The sequence below is a fragment of the Anolis carolinensis genome, chromosome 2 (assembly GCF_035594765.1).
Source record: "Anolis carolinensis isolate JA03-04 chromosome 2, rAnoCar3.1.pri, whole genome shotgun sequence".
In the NCBI taxonomy this organism is placed as follows: Eukaryota; Metazoa; Chordata; class Lepidosauria; order Squamata; family Dactyloidae; genus Anolis; species Anolis carolinensis.
In genome coordinates this window covers 273,750,169-273,769,084 of record NC_085842.1, presented here as the reverse complement: position 1 = coordinate 273,769,084, position 18,916 = coordinate 273,750,169, and the positions used below count along the sequence as shown (strand labels likewise).

At 39.7% G+C, this 18,916-nt stretch overlaps 1 protein-coding gene and 1 long non-coding RNA gene across 3 annotated transcripts in view; one reads left to right on the top strand and one right to left on the bottom strand.

The window, feature by feature from the left end:
* slco4c1 (solute carrier organic anion transporter family member 4C1) overlaps nucleotides 1-15,470 on the bottom strand; it is a 40,380-nt gene extending 24,910 nt beyond the window's left edge. Inside the window, exons 1-2 of one of the 2 annotated variants that reach the window (XM_016994840.2) lie at nucleotides 14,516-15,470; nucleotides 9,239-9,502 (exon numbers count right to left, since the gene is read on the bottom strand). In XM_016994840.2, coding sequence (XP_016850329.2) covers nucleotides 9,239-9,502; nucleotides 14,516-15,332 — 1,081 coding nt within the window. In that variant the 5' untranslated portion in view covers nucleotides 15,333-15,470. The remainder of the gene's footprint in view (nucleotides 1-9,238; nucleotides 9,503-14,515) is intronic. The other variant, XM_062972231.1, reaches the window with a different exon arrangement.
* On the top strand, nucleotides 12,406-18,324 carry LOC134296691 (uncharacterized). Its single transcript, XR_010003516.1, has 2 exons — nucleotides 12,406-12,606; nucleotides 15,449-18,324. It is a non-coding gene; the product is annotated as an uncharacterized LOC134296691 (long non-coding RNA).
* Nucleotides 18,325-18,916: the final 592 nt, after the last annotated feature.

Genomic DNA, 18,916 nt, shown 5'->3' with positions numbered 1-18,916 from the left:
TGCCCGGCCACACGTTGCTGTGGCTTATGGGAATCCTTTGTTGGCCAGGTGAAATAGCAGTGAATAGCCTTGCAGTCTCAAAGCCTGGCTGTTTTCTGGAGTAGCTGGAGCTTTTCGTTGTATGAACATAGAGGCATGGATGAGGGGTTGTGCTGCCAAGTTTAGTGCTTCTGGGATGTGTAGTTTTGTTGCTTTGTCCTAGGCCGAAATTTCATTACCCTTTATATATATATATATATATATATATATATATATATATATATATATATATATATACACACACACACACACACACACATATACATACACACACACACAAATATTCAAAAATTAAAACAGAATTAAACACAAGCTGCAGTAAAAATTCAGTTAAAACCCATCAAAACATATTCAAAGTTAAAAACCACAGCACCCGAGTAGATCTTAAACACCTTGTCAAATGACAAAAAATGAACGGAAACTAGGAAATGGTAACTGCAAGTATGCAGCCATTCCTGCATGAAGGTCATTGGGTTTTCATGTTGATACATTTTAATCCTGGCTTGACAGCATTTCATGAAAAAAAAAAACCAGAAGGACAGTGAAAGCCATGCCTACATTGCTTGGTATGAAACAGAGTCAACACAATTGTTCTTTGTTTGTTCATTCATTTTGGGTTCAAGATATTTAAAAGAATGGAGGCAAGATTAGAAGTCACACAAAGTCCTTCCAACAATAATATTGGATAATGCATGTCACTAACATAATACGAGAGGACCACAACACCTACTGCAATGAATTCTCCAACCTACAAAATATATCCCCATTCAGGACTCCAGTCAAGTATTTTTTCTAAGATGGACATTTCACTCTGCCCCCCGCCCCATCCAAAGTAGCCCGATTTTGATTAAAAATCAGAGGAGCAAACACCTACCACTTGAGCTTTCTATTGGAAAGTTAAAATAAGGAAGGCCACTAGAGGGAGCTCCCTTTTTGTTCAACTGAAGAACAAAGATTCATTTAATAAAACAACACTGGGCTCATGATTATTATTACCTGTACAGAGGCTGGAGAGATAGGGAACGAAAGACAGAAAGAAAAAGGAGAGGAGGAGGAGAAAAAAAATTTAGATACCTATAGAGCTTTTTTCCAAATGAAATTACAAATTATAATTCAGTCTATCTTTTCTAATACCGCAAGGCAGTGATAAATGTTATCTTAAAGCATCTGCACTGTAGAATTATGTAATTTTACACCACTTTAACTGCAGTGGCTAAATGCTATGGAATCATGGGAGTTTCAGTTTAGTGAGTAGCAGTCTTTGGCAGAGAAGGCTTAAGACTTTGTAAAATTACAACTCTCATGATTCCATAGCATTAAGCCATGGCAGTTTCAGTTAACTTACTGCATTAATTGTGCGATGTAGTGACATGGTTATTTCTATGAAAGACAAGGGGCAAACAAAGTATCAAGGATTCTCAAGTGGAGAGTTGAAAAGGAGCTTTAATGTTATCTGTTCAGGGCCTCCTGGCAGTGAATAGCAAACCAGCCAGTGTCCAGATTAAGGCACCATTCCTATTCCTGTAGCTCTGAGTGGGGGGCCTTACTCCCAGAACAGCCAGGCCGATCCTGTCTGCTGTTTCAGTATCCCTTCTCCTATTTCCATAAACATCTGTATAGAAACATAAGAAAATTAAGACATGCATCAAGAGAAAGGTCCCAGGTTCAAACCCCGGGAGCAGAGTGAGCGGCCGCTGTTAGCTCCAGCTCCTGCCAACCTAGCAGTTTGAAAACATGCCAATGTGAGTAAATCAATAGGTACCACTCCGGCAGGGAGGTAACGGTGCTCCATGTAGTCATGCCGGCCACATGACCTTGGAGGTGTCTACGGACAACGCCGGCTCTTCAGCTTAGAAATGGAGATGAGCACCAACCCCCAGAGTCAGACATGACTGGACTTAACGTCAGGGGAAACCTTTACCTTTACTTTTTATCAAGAGATAGCAGTAGTGTGGGGTCTTATCCTGCCTCTATGAACCTCATTGAGGCTTCAGACAGGGTACAATGCAGTTAAAAACACATCATTATAAAACATCGTGTAAAATACATATATTAAAATTGTGGATGATTTTATGTGCAATGGTTTATTTTAGTCTTATTTTTATGTGTTTTTAATTTATGTGTTTTAATTATATATTATATTTTAATTCCAAATTGTACCCCACATCAAGCCTTGGGGAAAAGTGGATAAGGGGCGAATGAAAATGTTATTACCTTGCCTTAAAAATAACTTGGACCAGTCCAGGCAATGGAGGGTTCAAAATCTGATTGTAGCTTGACACTCTGTTCCTACAGTCTCATTCTATCATACTTCATTTCCTGCTTTTATGGAAATGTGTCTAATAACTGTAATGTGTTTAATAATAATTGTGCTCAGAAGAAATCGGAATTTCTGATCTTGCACTTCAGCCCCAAGTTGTGGCCATTATTTGTGTATTTTGGTTGGCATTCAGTATTCTTTCCCTGTCAAGGTGCAGATTGATTGAGATTTATTTGAGAAGGTCAGCAGTACCTATTTGAACAAAGTTGTATCCATACCCACTACTCATTCCAATACTCATTGACTCCACTGGTGATCAGGAGTAACAGGATTACATTTGCTTTTGCCAGAATCTCCAAGAATAAGAAGATTACACCATTTTGTGACAATCCATTTGTAATAAGAACCCACAACGAAATAAATGAGAGCTAAAACCTTACACAGACCTCTTCTTTCACAAACAATATGTCATTGCAGCTGAAAAGAGATTAGCTTTCATTTGGGCTGGCAGCTTTGGTTTCTTGGTAATCAGCCAAAAACACATTACGTTTTAATGGTCTCTAAATTGCAGGAATCCAGATAACCTAGACAACAGTGTACAGCTCCAACTGAACACATTCTCTTTGCTTTGTTATAGAACAGAGAGGCTCCATGGATTTGGTTCAGGTAACAGTGTTGATTTATGGTACAATTACTGAAGTACAATTAATGTGCTGGTACAACATAATGTTTGTATTGTGTATTAAACACAACATGGAATTTTCCCAACCTTAAGAACTTCTAAAAATATAAAAATGAAACAATATGCTCTTAAATATGAATGATATATGAATGAGATGTTTGTGACATTCAAGGTCAACCCAATACATTTTGCTGCCTGACACCAAAGGTAAGATGTTGTCCTCTCCCTATTTCATCACTGGAAGCTACGGGGACTTATTTCAGTAATGGAAGTGGATAATCATTTCTAACACAGCTGTGGCAGTTCACTAATTTAGGGGGCTATGTGGCACATACAATTCAGTAATCTGACTGAGGGGACAGTCAAGATTTTCAGGAAGAAGTTTCCATAAAGCACCCAGAAACATATCACCTGAAGTGATTGCTCTCCGCATTCCCAGTGACCATCTCACCTAACACAGTTGTCTCACTCACTCTCACTAATGATAGCAGTAACCTTGATGCTATCACACTTTTCAGTTAAAGAAAAATCATTTCAACAAACAAAGAAATTTAGAGCAATGAGCATTTAATGTGCACATAAGTAAGGCCCATTCTTAGTATTAGAAGTCTGAAACACAAACCTTTCTGCAAAGTTTTTATATGGAGCAACTTGACAATGCAGTTGAGAATGGCAAAAACCAAAGAAATATGGAAATGTCCCAAATCAGACATAGTGTTCAGAATAGTAACTTTTTAGTATTAGAATTCCTAGAATCACTCAACTAAGATAAGCATACTAGTGGGAACTATAGTCCAAATGGAACTCTTTAGAGCTCTGGATATCGACATTGTGTAAGATGTTATTCTTTCTGCATGTACACATCTATCACTCTAAACCACAAAGAGATAAATCTGACATTTATCTCTCTGTCTAAAGCAGATATTCTCACAGGCAGTTATATTTCTAATTTCTCATGCATAACATATCACAGAAACACATTTACATCTCTCCAGTGGAAACTGGTTTGCACTCTGTCAACTTCTTTCCTTCAGTTCCTACTTTTAGCCAAGAGCCCCTCCCATTACCTCCAGATTTTCCATTTGTTTTTCATAAACATGTACAAGATATCATTAGTAACCGTTTCTCAAATAAAAATAGTTCATATGTTATTTGTAAAACTAATCAGCAGTGAAGATGTCTTCCTGATTCAAGTGTATGACGTGTGCTCTTTGCTTTGTTGCATAACCACTGTTGTAGTAAGAGAAAGCTCTTCTTGAGAGCTATTTCCCTAGAAACAAAATGAATTACAAACAAAGTTCCCTTACGATAGTAATACTACATGCTTACAGGGAATTTCTTAGTGAGTTAATGTGACAACATCATCTTTGCAGGTGGCCTCTTTGGAAATGCTTGTGTTGCATCAAGTGCACTGTGTTTCATTTAGCAAGAGACAAAAGAGATTTCATGTTTCCTTTCAAGTTGAAACAAGTTGTGTAGCTAATGCATAACTCTTTAGTCTAGGAATATTTGCCTAAGGAATTGGCCTTGCTGCCTGGGGGTGGCGAAGGTTATAGTTCACCACATCTGGAGAATACCAGATTGGGGAAGACTTTCATTTGATATGCTAATGGCCCTTTAAACAGAAGTCTACATGCAAGTTGGAAGATTGAGATTGCAGATCTGTGTGAAGTGTATGATGTGTAAACCTACACAAGCTCTACCAAAAATGTTAAACATGTAGGTTCATAGTCAAACATGATGTTCAACTATCAAGTCCATCAACTGCAATTGCACTGTCCAAACAGAGTGTTGATTAAAAATGAGAAAAAATGTGCTATCTATCTGCTTCACTGCATTCAAATGATTAACTGTTACTGTAATAAGAACAGACTGAACATTCCTCATCTGGAATTCTGAAATCTGAAATATTCCACAATTGTCCGCATGAGTAACTAAGATAACCTTTGCCTTCTGGTGATTTAACATACACAAACTTTGTTTCATGAACAAAATAAGTAAAATTAGTCTTTGTGTGTGTATGTGTATATATATATATATATGAATGAAACTTAAATGAATTTCATCTACAGCAGTGGTTCTCAATCTGGGGTCCCCAGATGTTTTTGGCCTTCAACTCCTAGAAATCCTAACAGCTGGTAAACTGGCTGGGATTTCTGGGAGCTGTAGGCCAAAAACATCTGGAGACCCCAGTTTAAGAACCATTGATATACAGCCATCAGTGGCATTGCCATAATATCTCATTATATACATATATGCAAATGCAGGTATTCCAAAATCCAAAAAGTCCAAAACCCTACCAGTTTCAAGCATTTTGGATAAAGGATACGCAATCAGTATTTAAAATCCAGTGTATATGGGGCAATTCTCATAATAAGAAGGTAGTGATTTTGTGCTGAATGTATGTTTTCTAGTTCAAAGTCTACCACCTTGCTTTCAACAACGGACTCTCCACAACTGATAAACAGAGAGAAGAGAGGAGTTTGGAATCCTGCCAAGGCTGTTTAATGATTGATTGTATCTGTCATATTTTGGTACATAGTCCCTGTGTGACACGTTTTGAATCCTAACCACCATGTTGGTGTAAGCTACCGTTCCTTTATTTCATAATGTACATAGCTCAACCACTTTGTTTCCATCGTCCCACACTAGATTCTGGTGATGATTCACTATGACAGTCTTTTCACTCGTGATGATACAGTATGATACTTTATCATGGAATTTAGCAACTGACTTTTATAGAATGATGTATTATGCTATATGCAAAGAAAATAATATACTATTTGTTCTAAAAGGGAAACCTATATTGCTCTTCTGACACACAGGATAACATGCATTAAAAAAAAAACCAGGGTTTTTTTGCACCAAAATGTCCATTCACCATTTCCAAAGGGCACTAAACTATATTGTTAAGTGGGAACCTTTAGGGGTAGCAATACTTAGACTCATTTACCTTTGGATGCTAGTTAATTCCAATAAAAATTAATCATCTTTGTAAAATGGGATATATTAATTGTATATAAGGATAGCATAAGTGAAAGGGAAAAGACACTCCTACAAGGCAAATTCCTTGACAGAATGTTGGACAGCTCCCAAATTAAATCTCATATATTATATATCCAGTTTCAGATAGCTAGAAACCCTTTTGTTTTGTGTGCTTGTGTGGCTTATGAAGTGCAAGTGCCTGTTATTCACAAACAAAATCTGTCTTCCCCTCTACTTCCTTCTACCATTGCTGACTAGTCTGTTTCAAAAACATAAACAGGTTCTTCACCTCTATAAAATTAGTCACTATCAGGCAACTGCTCTCCTAGTGTAATAAAGGAATAGTCAGACAGCAGTCATATCAATCCTTTGGAAAGACACAGAGTTAAATCCAGATTATTTGAGTTTCATTTATACTCCCACTGAAATTAGTGGAATTTAGTCATGACTGATTCTTACTGATTTTAAGGAGACCTGAATACAACCAAGGATCTTTTCACACTACACAATTATTACATTATAATTCCACTTTAACTGCTATAGGAGCATCTTACAGGATTCTGAGGTTTATAGTTGGAGTGCACAAAAGACCTTCCTAGCTGAGAATTATAAATGTGTCTTTTTAAACTGGAAAGCTTAGTATTCCATCGGATCAAATCATGACAATTAAAGTAGAATCATAGGGCCCTTTCACACTACACACTTACCATTGCAAGGGATGAAACCATGACAATTAAAATAGAAACATGGGTGCGGGGGGCATAGGATATATACAGTGCCATAGGATATAACCTATTATATTATCATGACATAATTAAGTAATATTAGATGTAATTTCTAAGAAATCTATTTCCTTCTGTATTTTTTCTGTACTACTTCTGCCAGAATGAGAGCATGGCTGAATGACAGTTGTCTTTTTTCTGATTTGAATCCCAGCTGAAAGCACTATATATGCCATTTAGCCAAGATATGACAACCCAAACTCCAGTTTAAGGATCTCTTCATATGGCTTTTTCAGGCCATGCTGTTGCACCAGCAAGCACCGGCAAAGGGGAAAACACACAGGGGGGCTTGTGGCACCCCACGCGCCCTCCCTCCTCTACCATCACATGTGGGGACTGGGTGCATTGGCACCCTGTCTTCATCAGATGGGAAAAAAGGGAAGAAAGTGTGGGTAGCTCTGTCGGGACTACCCAAACTACACTTTCCACCCCACTTCGAGAGGAATGTGGGCAGAGCATAACAAAGCAGTAAAACAGGCCAAAAATGCCCCATGTGAAGAGGTGGTAAGTCTCCAAAAGCAGCCTGAGTCTAAAAAAGCACTTACTGGATCATGCCAAGGTTAACGCTTTGGACAACAGTTCTGTCATAATTTTGTTTTGCTATTTAGGAAACAAAGGCTATTTAGGAAATTACTGGCAAAACACAACAAAAGAGGGGGCATCGGTATGATGAGTTCCCTAGTCTCCAAAAGCAGCCTGAATCTGAAAAACACAGAACTGGAGAGGTTTTCCTATAGCTCAGTGTTTCTTTTACTGTGGTTCTCCAGATTTTGTTGGACTTCAACTTGAGAAATTCCTGGTCATTGGTCATGCTGACTGTGGCTTCTGAAGTCCAAAATATATGGAGGACCAAAAGTTGAGAACCCTTGCCATAGTTCACTTTGGAAGAAGCACTTATATGGAAATATGGTGTTGGAGGCACTGCTTTATTCTGAGGAGACATAATACTGTATCCTCTCAGTGTTAGTATTTTTCATTTGATTTACCAACGCATGCCAAGATTAATGCCTTGACCTACACTTCTGTCACTAGGATTCGTATCACAGTAGTCAATTGCTTGAGTTCTTTTGTTCAAAAACGGCTTTATCCATACTCACAAAGGTAGTTAAATGATGACGTGTATCGCACCCTCATCACACTTGCGCTTTAACAACCTAATTTTCAATATTTTCTTATCTGCACTATAACTTTCTTAATACAAAAATGCCATTCATACAATCTTATCTGTTTTACATTCTGTATCGCAGATATAGATAATGATATACAATAACATTGCAACAGTAATACTATGGCACCTGATGCCAAAGGAAAACAGAGAAGAGATCTTTGGAAAACACCTTCTTGCAGTAAGGTATTTGACTAGTGATTTGCAAATGTTAACAGGTCAGGATTGCTCCTTCATTGCACTATGCTTACAAACTATATATATATATATATATATATATATATATATATATATGGTTTTTTAAATCTAAAAACTATTTCAAAAGTATAGAATATAGAACCCAAACCAGTAAACAAAGCCAAGACACTAAATGTAGTCTGACCTTCCTTGCCAGATATTTCCTTGGAAATCCCCAAAGGAGGGAGAACATGTTCATACCTAATCAACATCCACTATTTAATCCTTCTTGCAGTGAAGAAAAATGAAATATTCACATTTAAACGGATAACTGAACTGTACTGGGAAAGATAGGATCATTAACAGATTATTTCCAGTAAAATCAAAATTGCTCAACAGCACAAAAACACCCAGGAAGCTACCAAATTGTGTGATAGGCTACGGAAAAGGCAAGATTAATCCACTGCTATAATGGTATAACAGCATTGTGTGATAGTATCAATGTACCATTCGTTGTTAGAAGCTTTGTTCTGTACAATGCTTTGTGCTATATTGCGAACAGAAGCATATAAATATGCATGGATGCTCCCCATCTAGAGAAGAAAATAGAATCCACAGGTGATTACTATCAATCCTAATGAAGAGGGAATATAATAAAGAAATAATAGAGAGTATACACTCATAAATGCATGTGAGATATTTAGATGTGGATGTAGATAGGGATGGCACAAGTTGAGTATACCTTTTTAAAAATGCTTGAGACAAAACAAGTTTTTAATTAATTATTTTGTATTTTGGAATATCTGTTGTTGCATATGCATAGATAATGAGATATCTTGGAAATGCATCTAAACACAAACATCATTTATGTTTAATATACCTTATATGCATAACTTGAAATAAATTTTACATTGTATATTTTAATAATTGTGTGCATGAAATAGTATGTGTTTGTGTCCACTGAATCATCAGAAAACAATGTGTCTCTATCTCAGACAACCACATGGGCAATTTTGGAGTTTCAGTTTTCAGAATTCTGGACAAAGAATCTTCAACTTGTAGAAATTCAGTGTGTGATTCATTACATTTCCCCAAAGCATCAATAAAAGTAAATTAAGAAACCAATAAAAACCCTACGATGAACTTACCTTCAATTTTTTCTCCATATGTGTACACTCCACTAGTAAAATGTGGCAAGGAAAATACAAGGGATCCCAGTGCTATGAGGAAAGATGCAAAGGCAAGCCATCTCGGTTTGTGCCCTCTTTCACCATAGAAGGATATAAAAAGGCACAAAATACAGAATGAAATGTCATAGCCTGCAGAAATTACACCTGTGAGGGAACTGTTCAGATCATATCGCTTCTCAATCGTGGAAATGCTCACATTTATTAGTCCATTTACCACAATGCCTGCAACAAAAGAGACATATAATTAGACAATTAAAGGTTGCAAACATGTTTTATTGATATAGATAGATAGATAGATAGATAGATAGATAGATAGATAGATAGATAGATAGATAGATAGACATCTTCCTAAACTTTTCTTTCTTAAGTTTCAAAGTTATTCCAAACAGGGCTTGTTAATTGTGAAATGGCATAAAATGTAAGGTGAAATATGTATATTAAAGTAGTAAAGTAAGATGGATAAAACTGTTTAATATGCCATCTGCATATTTTATGGCTTACAATAGAGGTATCGTCTAATGAAAAACTAATGACTTCACAAAAATGTGGCTGAAATCCCGTATATGTCTAGCTGGAAATAAGCCTTAGCAGTTCTTATGTGATTATGAAATTGCAGTTTTAATATTGTACAGCAGGAGCTATTATGATAAGAGTGAATTTACATCTTCATAGGAGACCATATCACCACATTTGTATCTAAATTTGTTCTGGAAATGGAGACCAGAAGTGATCAGAACTCACTTTTAGTTTATACTTCTTGGTTTTTCAGTCAGATGTTTGAAATGGCCACATTTTACAATATGGAGAGAGCTAGAGAACTAAATGGCAAAATATCATCTTTTCTTAAATATGAAAGAGCCTAAGAGTGATTAAGAGTATTTTTCTCCCATCACAAATTCAACAGTGAAATTTGAGGAGGATGGATGCCCATAAGCATCCATGGTTCAGTGCCCATAGTGATTTCTTTAAAGGTCTCTAGACTAGTGGACTTTCAACTCCCAGAAATCCTAACAGCTAGTAAACTGGCTGGGATTTCTGGGAGTTGTAGGCCAAAACACTTGGGGAACCACAGGTTGAGAACCACTGCTCTAGAGGAAAAGCAGATCATGGTAGTTACCACTGTTGGCTGCAGTGAGTTAAATTCCCAAATATTAGCAGCCATTCAAATACAACTTGATTTCATAGCAGTTTGTAACTATTCTTTCAATACCAAGAAAAAGAGCAAAATGAAGATGCAACACGTTTTGGACACCATTAACAAGAAATGTTCAATTCCTTAAGTAAATATTATACTTTGCTTTGAATCCATAAATTGGATTGATTTAAGTTAGTTCCATTCGCTTTAATGAAGCCACTTGATGTATAAGGTAAAGGTAAAGGTTTCCTCTGACGTTAAGTCCAGTCGTGACTGACTCTGGGGGTTGGTGCTCATCTCCATTTCTAAGCCAAAGAGCCAGCGTTGTCCGTAGACACCTCCAAGGTCATGTGGCAGGCATGACTGCATGGAGCGCCGTTACCTTCCCGCCGGAGCGGTACCTATTGATCTACTCACATTTGCATGTTTTCGAACTGCTAGGTTGGCAGGAGCTGGGGCTAACAGCGGGCACTCATTCCGCTCCCGGGATTTGAACCTGGGACCTTTTGGTCCGCAAGTTCAGCAGCTCAGCGCTTTAACAGGCTCTAACTGTGCAATTTTAACACTGGTAAATTTATGGATTTATTGATGGACCTGGTACATATAGGGTCTATATACATGGGAAGTTGTGCAAATATTTGGCCAAAGCAAAATGGGAAACAGAGCCTCTCAGTTGCTGCAGTCATAATCACTTGTCCCTCAAGAATACAAACAAGAACATTTGTACAGGGATTAAAAGATTCCACTGCCCAAATGAAAGTGGCTTTAAGGGTTACAGAGATGTTTACATATGACACAGTCATAACACTGCAATGCCATTCGAACTTCTGTGACTCCATCCTATGGAGTCATATAGGATGGAGTCACAGTATCTAGTCCTGAGATTTGTAGTTTTGTGAGTTATCTGGATTCTTCATCCAGAAAGTTTCAAGTTCAGGGGGCTATAACCCCTCAACAAACTACGTATTGCAGGATTCTATAGTATGACGGGCATGGCAATTGAAGTGCCAAATTGTTATAATTGTGCCGTGTCACAATGTGCTGCTGTGTTTAGGCAACATGGCAAGGTCTGCTGGGGAAAGTGAGGCAATTAGTTCTTTAAAGACTGTGGCACAATGCGTGGTTTGCATCAAAAAGGTCTGAGGCTCAATCACAGGCCTTTCATGTGGTGTTGAAATCCCACAGAGTTTTCATTACATTTTTCTATCCAAGGCAAAAATAACATATTCCTCTTCCCCTTAGCACTGTTCCACTAGCACTGGCAGTTGAACTTTAGCTCAGCACTCATAATGGGAAAGGGCAGCGGATTAATGAAGAGTGTAGATGTAGAACAGAAGAATCCCTTGGGATCTCAGCAAGAATGAAATGGACAAGCACCCATTTAAGTGTCCCCCACCCCACCCCTGCCTTTGTTGCCAGAAGTATTTACTTCACTTGTCCTAAGGTCTATTGCCAGTCATTTTGCATTACAGGTAGTTAGATGAAACATGACTCCAAACAAAGACAGAACAGCCTCAGTGGTCTGTAAGACAGCATTGATGCCAAGGTCCCCCACAAAGCCCAGGACTGACTTTAGGGATAAATGATGGATACAAGATATGCTGCTCCTACATTTTTTTCAAATCATTTCAAACTAATGGCCACCCAAAGCCAGTCCTATCAAAGCACATCCCTGGCAAGATTGGTTCAGAGTGGATTTCCCCTTGCCTTCTCTGAGGCTGAAAGAGTGGAACTTCCCCAAGGTCACTCAATGAGTTTTGCATGGTCCAGCTGAAGGATCCAAACCTTATTTTTCCAGGATCGAGCATTCAAACCACTACACCCTACTGGCTCTACCTTATGCTAATGGTATTTGAAGGTGTGTGTGATGGATTCCTCTGCTCCCTTTCTTGAGAAATATATCTTTAACAGTTGGGGGATTTAAAGATTAACCATAGCCAAAGACTGGAAAAGGGGGGAAAGTTTAACTAAAAAGGATTAGAGGGAAAGAACGCGGGAATATATGCTAATGGCCAAACCAACCCCATAATAGGATGAGCAAAAGTAATGAGGACTTTTTGGAAAAATGGAAGCTGGCCGTGGCATATCTGAATAGAGAGTCAGTGACATAGAGGAGCTCCATTAGGAATTCAGGACAACTATGTACAAGGATAGATACATTGCATTAAAGGCTTCATGGTGCTTCAGCATTGTAAGTCATGGTGAAGGGTGTACAGGTGCGGGGAAGAGGTTTTATTTTGTGTGGGATGGGGGTTTTGGGTGCGTGTATGGGCTGTAATATGCCATGTGTTGTTTGAATGTTATGGTGAATTCTTATATAAAATATTAAATGAGAAGAAAGTATAGACTGAAAATTGTGGACAACATGTAGAAATAGAAAGACTAAATGATTATGTTAAGTTACTGATATTAATATGCATTCAATGTCAGAAATAACTGGTTGATTGACTAAGGTAGATATGCATGTATACATTTACTTGATTATATGTGTTATGATCTGTTGTTCTGTTATGTACCATAACTATAATAAATTGTTTAAGTTAAAGGTAAAGGTTTTCCCCTGACATTAAGTCTAGTCGTGTCCGATTCTGGGGGGTGGTACTCATCTCTATTTCTAAGCCAAAGAGCTGGCGTTGTCTGGAGACACCTCCAAGGTCATGTAGCTGACATGACGCATGGAGCACTGTTACCTTCCTGTCAGAGCAGTGCCTATTGCTCTACTCACATATGCATGTTATCAAACTGCTAGGTTGGCAGAAGCTGGGGCTAACAGCAAGAGCTCACCCCACTCCCTGGATTCGAACCACTGACCTTTTGGACAGCAAGTTCAGTAGCTCAGTGGTTTAATCCGCTGCGCCACCGGGGGCTCCGAATAAACTCTTTACCATTTAAAAAGGTTGGAGGAGCAGCAATGGGATCCCGTGTTTTCGGCTTGGGTCCTGCTTACTTGCATGACCATATCTCCTCCTATGAACCAGCGCAAGCTCTTAGTTTTGCTGGAGAGCCTTTCTCTCGATCCCGCCTCTGTCACAAACACAACTGGTAGGGATGAGAGAGAGGGCCTTCTCAGTGGTGGACCCCCAGCTCTGGAACTTTCTCCCTAGGATGATTAGATTAACAACTACCCTGGCCACATTCTGCAAAAATTTGAAGACTTGGCTGTTTCAATGTGCTTTTGAACAGTAGGTCCGTTTTCATTAACTATTTACTGCCCTAACCCTCAGCACTTCACCATATCCCTGAATCTCATTGCCTTGTGTTTTTGCACACCTGTCTTCCCTGTAATTTCTTAACAGCCCCACCGTTTAGTCCTGATCCTCGCTATGTATTTTATGAATGTTATTTAACTGTTATTGTTTTAATTATATATGCTGCCATCATATTGTTTTATCAGTTGATCAGGCTTGGACCCTGTGTGGACCGCTCCGAGTCCCCTCGGGGAGATGGAAGCGGGTTATAAACAAAGTTTTATTATTTATTATTATTTTCATTCCTCCCGACTTGCCAAATCTTTCTCTTTCTCTCCTCCCCATTCCCACGCATATAGGAAGCAACTCAGAGTGCATTTACACAGTTGCATTCCTGCGGTTTGACACCACTTTAACTGCCAGGGCTGCATGCAATGTCAATTATAGGAATTGTGGTTTGGTGAGGCAGCAGCACTCACTGCCAGAGAAGCCGGTAAAACTACAACTTCTAGGATCCCACAGCATTGGGCAATGGCAGTTACAGTGGCATCAAGATGCATGAATCCTATAGTGCAGGAATGGGCAAATTTGGATCCTTCCAGGTGTTTTGGACTTCAATTCCCACCATTCCTAACAGCCTCAGGCCCCTTCCTTTTCCCCCTCAGCCGCTTAAGCGGCTGAGGGGGAAAAGGAAAGGGCCTGAGGCTGTTAGGAATGGTGGGAATTGAAGTCCAAAACACCTGGAAGGATCCAAATTTGCCCATGACTGTTCTAGTGTATGTACACCTCCAGTTAAAGCTATGGAACTAGGAATGCAGGGGAAGGACTGCTATGTAAGCCAAGCTATCCTGCGTTTGTCTGCAGAGGGTCTCTCTCTCTCTCTCTCGCTCTGTCTTTCTTCCCACTCCTTACCTTGAAAGACGGAGAGGAGGCTGTAGAAGACCAAGTAGCCCTTGGCGTTGTTGCAGAGCTGCAGGGCGACGGGCGCATAGCCTCCAAACCCGCAGAGCTCGTCCTCGATGTACTCCGAGACGAACGAGCCCCGGATAGCGGTGTCGGAAGCCGCAGCCGCGCCGACACGATCCGGGCTGCCGGGCTCAAAAGCCGGGTTGTCCACGCCGTCTTTCTTCATGGCAGGCGGAGAAAGGTTTCCGTGGAGCAGCCTGGGCTTCCCAAAATACTTCTGGAAGGGCCAAGGAAGGAGGCAGAGCGCGTGTCCCTTTCGGAAAGCGCACCGGGAAGCACGCGCGCCCGCCCGCCCAAACCAACCGGTTTGCAAAGGAGAGTTCCCCTTCCAAGAAGCTTTTCTTTTCGAAGAGGTGGGGACCTTTGGAGCTCTTGTCAAGCTTGGCTGCCCAAGAAGCCTTTCTTGCCAGCTACTGGAACGACCAGTTTGCTCACATGGCTCCTTCAGGACAGGATGGCTTATTATTTCTTCTCCAGGGCCAAGTCCTTTATCCCGCCTCCTCTTGCAAAGGCACCTCTTCCTTTCAAAAGATTCCCCACGATAGGAAGAGGAACCAGTAGGTGTCACCAAATAACTAAGCAAAATTAGGAGCGCTGGACAAGCTGCCTCTTTCCTCCCAAGATTTCTTCCTTTGACACTGTGTTTGCCTTTGAAAAGATTGGGACAGGGCAAAGTGTTGTGAACACATCCCTCTTCTAAGCAGATAGCTACCTGTTCCAAATCGAAATAATTGCAGAGCTGTATGTGCTGCTTACATAGCATCAGACATTATACAGGGCATGTTGAAATACATACAGTTGTTGGTCATCTTTAGCTTTAGGTCTAGCATAAATGCCTGCTTCTTCCAATCTAAGTGAATCTTTTATTTTTAATGACAGAACTCTCAGCCCTCCTTCTGGAATGTTGCCAACAAACTCCTTTGTGACAGCGGAGAAGACCCTTGGACACTGACACCATGGTAACCCAGGGCAATTTGAATTGACATTCAGGGATACCTAGAGTGGACTGACTTCTTAACCTGATCTTGAGGTATTATTGTTACATTCCCATGTGTCTTTTGGAGAGAAGGAGAACTTTATACAAAAGATTACCATCTGGTCAGCCTCACCTCGATACCAGGAAAAGATCATTAAGGAAGAGGTCTGCAAGCACTTAGAAAGGAATGCAGTCATTGCTAATAGCCAACATGGATTTATCAAAAACAATTCATGCCAGACTACTTTGGTCTCTTTTTACAATAGAGTTACAAACTGGGTAAATGCAGGGAATGCCATGGATGCAGCATATCTGGATTTCAGTAAGGCCTTCAACAAGGTCCCGCATGACTGTCTGGCAAACAAACTAGTCAAATGTGGGCTAGACAAAACTACAATTAGGTGGAGCTGTAATTGACTAAGTGAATGAACCCAGAGGGTTCATCCTGGAAAGAAGTGACAAGTGGAATGCAGCAGGATTCCGCCCTGGGCCCGGTTCTGTACAACAGCTTTATTCATGACTTAGATGAAGGATTAGAAGGCATGATCAAGTTTGCAGAAAATACCAAATTGGGAGGGATAGACAAGATAGGAGCAGAATTCAAAACAACCTTAACAGATTAGAGTGATGGGCCAAAACTAACAAAATGAAGTTCATCAGGGACAAATGCAAGATACTCCATTTAGGAAGAAAAAATGAAATGCAAAGATACAGAATGGGGGACGCCTGGCTCAACAGCAGTATGCATGAAAAAGATCTTGGGGTCCTCATGGACAACAAATTAAACATGAGCCAACAGTGTAATGCTGCAGCAAAAAAGCCAATGGGATTTTGGCCTGCATAAATAGGAATATAGTGTCTAGATCCCGGGAAGTCATGCTACCCCTCTATTCTGCCTTGGTCAGGCCACACCTGGAATACTATGTCCAATTCTGGGCACCACAATTTAAGGGAGATGTTGACAAGCTGGTATGTGTCCAGAGGAGGGCAACTAAAATGATCAAGGGTCTGGAGAACAAGCCCTATGAGGAGTGGCTTAAAGAGCTGGGCATGTTTAGCCTGCAGGAGAGAAGGCTGAGAGGAGACATGATAGCCATGTATAAATATGTGAGGGGAAGTCATAGGGAGGAGGAAGCAAGCTTGTTTTCTACTGTCCTAGAGACTAGGACATAGAACAATGGCTTCAAACTACAGTGGTATAGTTCCACCTGAACATTAGGAAGAACTTCCTAACTGTGAGAACTGTTCAGCAGTGGAACTCCCTGCCTCAGAGTGTGGTGGAGGCTGCTTCCTTGGAGGCTTTTAAGCAGAGGCTGCATGGCCATCTATCGGGGGTGCTTTGAATGCGATTTTCCCGCTTCTTGGCAGGGGGTCGGACTGGATGATCCATGAGGTCTCTTCCAACTCTATGATTCTATGAGGAACACTTGGCTCTCCAAGATGTTGAGCTCAATCTGCAACTTTTGGCATTAGTTCTACTGGCAAGGGCTGGTGGAAGTTGGAGTTTCATCTCTGTGCCTCATTCCTGTTTTACAGTATGGCTTCGATGAAATGAATTTGAAATCAGAGAAATTATTGGTTGAATAACAAAACATCATCAACAACACCTGAAGATTTAAAATAGAATAATACTACTACATTTTTGTTTTTTGTATGCTTGTATGTAGGTTTTGTTTTAATCTGTCTTAATAAAAAACCTAATCATAAAAAATTGGCAGAATAAATAAATAGACTATCACTCTCCTATCCATTAGATGGATTTCTAGTTTCATTTTTCCAAATCCAACAAAATATGTCATCTCTAGGTATTTTCTAGGTCCTCTAGCATGACACTATATTGTTCTTGGACCAAAAGTGCTTTATTTCAATAGGGTTAACAATTATCCACTGTATCCATCTGCAGTCGAAGAATGTATCCTTCATGGATATACTGTATAGAACAGGCATGGGCAAACTTTGGCCCTCCAGGTGTTTTGAACTTCCACAGTTCTTAACAGCCTAACTCCTTTTAGGAATTGTGGGATTTGAAGTCCAAAACACCTGAAAGGCTGAAGGTTCCCTGTGCCTGGTATAGAACCTATTAAGAATGATAGCAAGCCAGTTCAGTACAGTGAGTTGAATGTTGGACTATGGGGAAGCCTTGAATCAAACTCAGCCATAGAAACCCATTGGGCATCCTTGGCTAATCACACTCCCCCAACTTGAGAGGAAGGCAGGGACAAACCTCCTCTGAATAAATCGTTCCAAGAAAACCCTATGATATGGTTATCATAAGTTACAGTCTGCTTGAAAGCTCATAACAACAACAGCAAGAAGAGTGGCAAATGTGGGTTTCTTCTACTGCATTTAAATATGAGTTATCATACACACTCTAAAGTGTTGGGGGAACTTGAATCTTAAACTTATATTTGTGTGGGTTTAGATATGTTAAATTTCTGCAAATATTTGGGTGGGATTGGATATGTTAAATTTCTCCAAATGTGAAGAATAAGTAAATACACTTTGAGTACAGTGCCCTTATGCCATGCAAGAGTGAAGTTCTGTTTGTGTGAACTCCACTCCAACATGTTAAGATTAAGAAAGAGCTTGCCAGATTCTATTTTACTTTGTTTTAACACCACAGAAATGTCACAGTTGAGCCCAGTAAGTGTTTGTTAACAGGGGGGAAATTGGTGGCAAACAGAAATACACAAACAATATCCAAGATTCTTTTCTCTTGCCTTTGCAGTGAAAGCATGTTGCATGTCTGTTATCTTTTTTATTAAATGATGTCTCTGCATTCATTTGTTGGGAGGATAAGTGTGATCATATTCTATTCATACTTCTCCAAGTTCTTGATCTTGAAACCGGAGTGCCTGCTAAAAACAACATAATACTGAATAGCTCTCTGGAATTCAAAATCCAGTTGTGGACATCTGATATCCTGTATTATGCAATCAGCTACAATGTGCGAGCCCTTTAGCCCTTTTTGATTATTGAATTTCACCATCTAGTGGTTCTGTATATAAATAGCAGAAGAGATGGCAAAAGCAATTCTGGATTGGTAAGCTTCAGATCACAAATGGGATAGAAGGGTATGAGTTTTTGAATATCTTTCATGAAGTGAGGGAATGCCTTCACATCCAACAGCAAACCTTTTCCTATTGAGGTGATACACCAATTTATTTAAATATGAGAAGGATTTGCCCACATATTTCCAGAAAATTTGGTCTCCCATCCCCACCCCACAAAATACTAGTTACTGGTATATTACTATTTGGAGATGTTAGACTGTCTCTTTTCATTACCTGGACACCACTCTGACATTATCTTTTCAAAAGTGTTTCCCTTTGCTAAGGAGTTCTTGGAGCAGATTCTGTACAAAATTAACT